The 2,845-nt window shown below is 38.9% G+C and overlaps 1 protein-coding gene across 1 annotated transcript; it reads left to right on the top strand.

Annotated features, from left to right (window-relative positions):
• The first annotated feature begins 849 nt into the window (after window positions 1-849).
• LOC117957711 (parkin coregulated gene protein homolog) lies at window positions 850-2,644 on the top strand. The gene is made up of 2 exons (XM_034893717.1): window positions 850-939; window positions 1,555-2,644. The coding sequence occupies exon 2, from the start codon at window positions 1,558-1,560 to the stop codon at window positions 2,494-2,496; it is 939 nt and encodes a 312-aa protein (XP_034749608.1). The 5' UTR covers window positions 850-939; window positions 1,555-1,557; the 3' UTR covers window positions 2,497-2,644.
• The last annotated feature ends 201 nt before the right edge of the window (window positions 2,645-2,845 follow it).

The raw sequence follows: 2,845 nt of genomic DNA on the forward strand, positions 1-2,845 counted from the left end.
GTCCTTCTGGACTCACATTATATTATCTGTATTAAGTAATAAATTTACTAATCTAATCTACTAATCTTCGCATGATTTACAATACCTCCCCTTTGCACATCCAATCTGCAGACTATGCATGCCTGCTTGTTTTTGATCACTTTTTACTTTTTACTCTTATAATAAATTAATATGTTAAATTATTGTTGTGACATCACAGCCGTACAGAAGTCCTGACGGCCTGTTTAAAGGCAAAAGTTTCTGAATACGGACTGTGGGCATTTCTCAGTGGATTGTATTTAGGCCTAATCAAAAAAGACTTGGAAATCCCACATTTGACATTTAAAAAAAAATATGAAACCTTTAAATTATAACTCGGTTATCAGCACCTCATGTTTAATCTGACTGAATACTATACAGAATATAACACTGTATTTGTATATATATATATATATATATATATATATATATATATATATATATATATATATATATATATATATATATATATATATATATATATATATATATATATTTATATAGCAGAGCGTTATGGGTAAAAATGTATTTGATGTAGTGTATACACTGCATCAAATACATTTTTCCCCATAACACTCTACTTTCATTTGAAACATGTTTGGATCCTCTTATGACTCATTTCAGTTGCGAACAAATGTGGTGCGTAAAGTTATATATTTTTCTCAAATGTAATGGAATAGAATTAAAAAGTAACACAAGAAGAAACGGTAAGTAAAGTACCTTAAATTTGTAATTGAGTACAGTACTTGAGTAAGTGCTAGTTACATTCCACTGTTGTTAAAAAAGCATCAGAGCTGACAGTAGAACTAGAACAGTGATGTTCTGTTCTGTCTGATTGTGACACATCATCAACATGGAATACTGAATGTATCTACAGGAAGACGGAATTCCACTCTCATTCCCACACAAACCATTGGAGAGGTAAGACACACTTTACAGCTGCTTTGTACTTGACTTTTAATGTTTTGTAGAACTGTATTGTGTTGAGGAATAAGCAGGGGGATTCTAGTAAACTAAAAAGAAAATGAAAAAAACAGTGAAAACCATTTTTAGTCATCTGAAACCAAACAAAATATTGACAGGTTAATAAATAAATCAAAATTAAATAAAAAAATCACAAATCACACAAATCATTTCTGATTTAGTTTTTTAATGAACTGACTAGACAAGAGATGGGGCTGTGCCGCAATTGCTTTAAATCGGACACTAAGGTAACAAAAGGATTTACTTAAAGATGTCATATCAGACTGTTCAGTTATATAACCATGTATGTTACATGTATGTGTACAATACTTCTGAGACATTATACGCAAAACGTTTTGCCTCTGAAAATCCCGGTGTGGTTTGACGCATGGCGGGGGACCGAACAAAACTGGCACACATGCCTGGTAGAATTTTGGGCTTACGGGTGCGTTAATATATAGTTAGATCCACATAAGATCACCACTGTTACCTTTGTCAGGGCTTGATAGTAATTTACAACATAATAAAGGATTATCTAATCTGGCATTGCTTTCCATTTTTTCTTTTTACAAGATCATGTTGCGGAAAAAGCTGGAGCTAAAAACACAAGGCTTCACCATGAAGGCCACTATGAAGAACTACGTGGTGATGGGTCCCCCGACTGCAGGGGCTTTTCGGGAGCGGTCCATCAAACCAACTACCTTCCGCAAGTTCTTTGACCGCGGATTGTTTCCGACGACATTAAAACATGATGCCAAAGGCAACCGCATTAAATGGCAGGTGGAGATCGAGACGCTGGACTACCACCACTACCTGCCTCTGTTCTTTGATGGCTTACGGGAGACTGTTTATCCCTACGAGTTCTTCGGCCGCCAGGGAACACATGACATGCTGGAGCACGGAGGCCCCAAGATCCTCCCCGTCATTCCCCAGCTTATCATGCCAATCAAGAATGCCCTGAACACAAGGAACCGTCAGGTGATCTGCACCACCCTGAAAGTGCTGCAGCATCTGGTGCTGTCTGGAGACATGGTGGGAGAGGCTCTGGTACCCTACTACAGACAGATCCTCCCCATTTTTAACATCTTCAAGAACATGAACATCAACTCTGGAGATGGCATTGAATACGGCCAGCAGAATAGAGTGAACATTGGTGACCTGATCAAGGAGACTCTGGAGCTGTTTGAGCTCCACGGAGGAGTGCATGCCTACATAAACATAAAGTACATGGTGCCAACCTACGAGTTAATGGGTTCAATCCAGCCAAGTGCCACAATGTACTCCAGGGAGGAATTGACAGAGAGCAATTCTGGGCAACAGTTCACCAGAGCAGAGAATACACCCCTCAAAGTCCGATTCAGAAAGCAGCAGGCAGCAAAGAAACCCGATGAGACTAATGAGTCCATGCCAAGATTGGGCACCGGGCAGATGACCCTCCTTCCAGCCATTTCCCCAGAGACAGCATCTGCAGGACAAAACCAGGAGTGCAACAAGCTGCTGCCCAGGAGGCATTAAATGGCCAAGCTACAGCATTCCTGGTCCACATCCCACTCTGTCCCTCTTTCTTTCTCTTTTTTCTCTCTCCCTTCATTTAAATGCCTTCTCATTCTTTCCTCTCACACTTTAGAAACATTAGGTTAGGTCAATAGGCAAAAAAAATAAAAACCCCAAAGCAATATGATGCAATGGACTTTTTATTTAGCACTGCATAAATAGGCTGTATTAAATCAAACACATATGAGACTGCAATGTATGAATATGGGGCGTCCTCAATCTGGCCAAAATGCTTAAAAGTGGACAGAAATTGTTTTTTTTCAGTCAAAGAGACATTTACATACCCTAAAATGTCCAAGTAGTGGCCATC

Source organism: Etheostoma cragini, chromosome 15 (assembly GCF_013103735.1).
Source record: "Etheostoma cragini isolate CJK2018 chromosome 15, CSU_Ecrag_1.0, whole genome shotgun sequence".
NCBI classification, from domain to species: Eukaryota; Metazoa; Chordata; class Actinopteri; order Perciformes; family Percidae; genus Etheostoma; species Etheostoma cragini.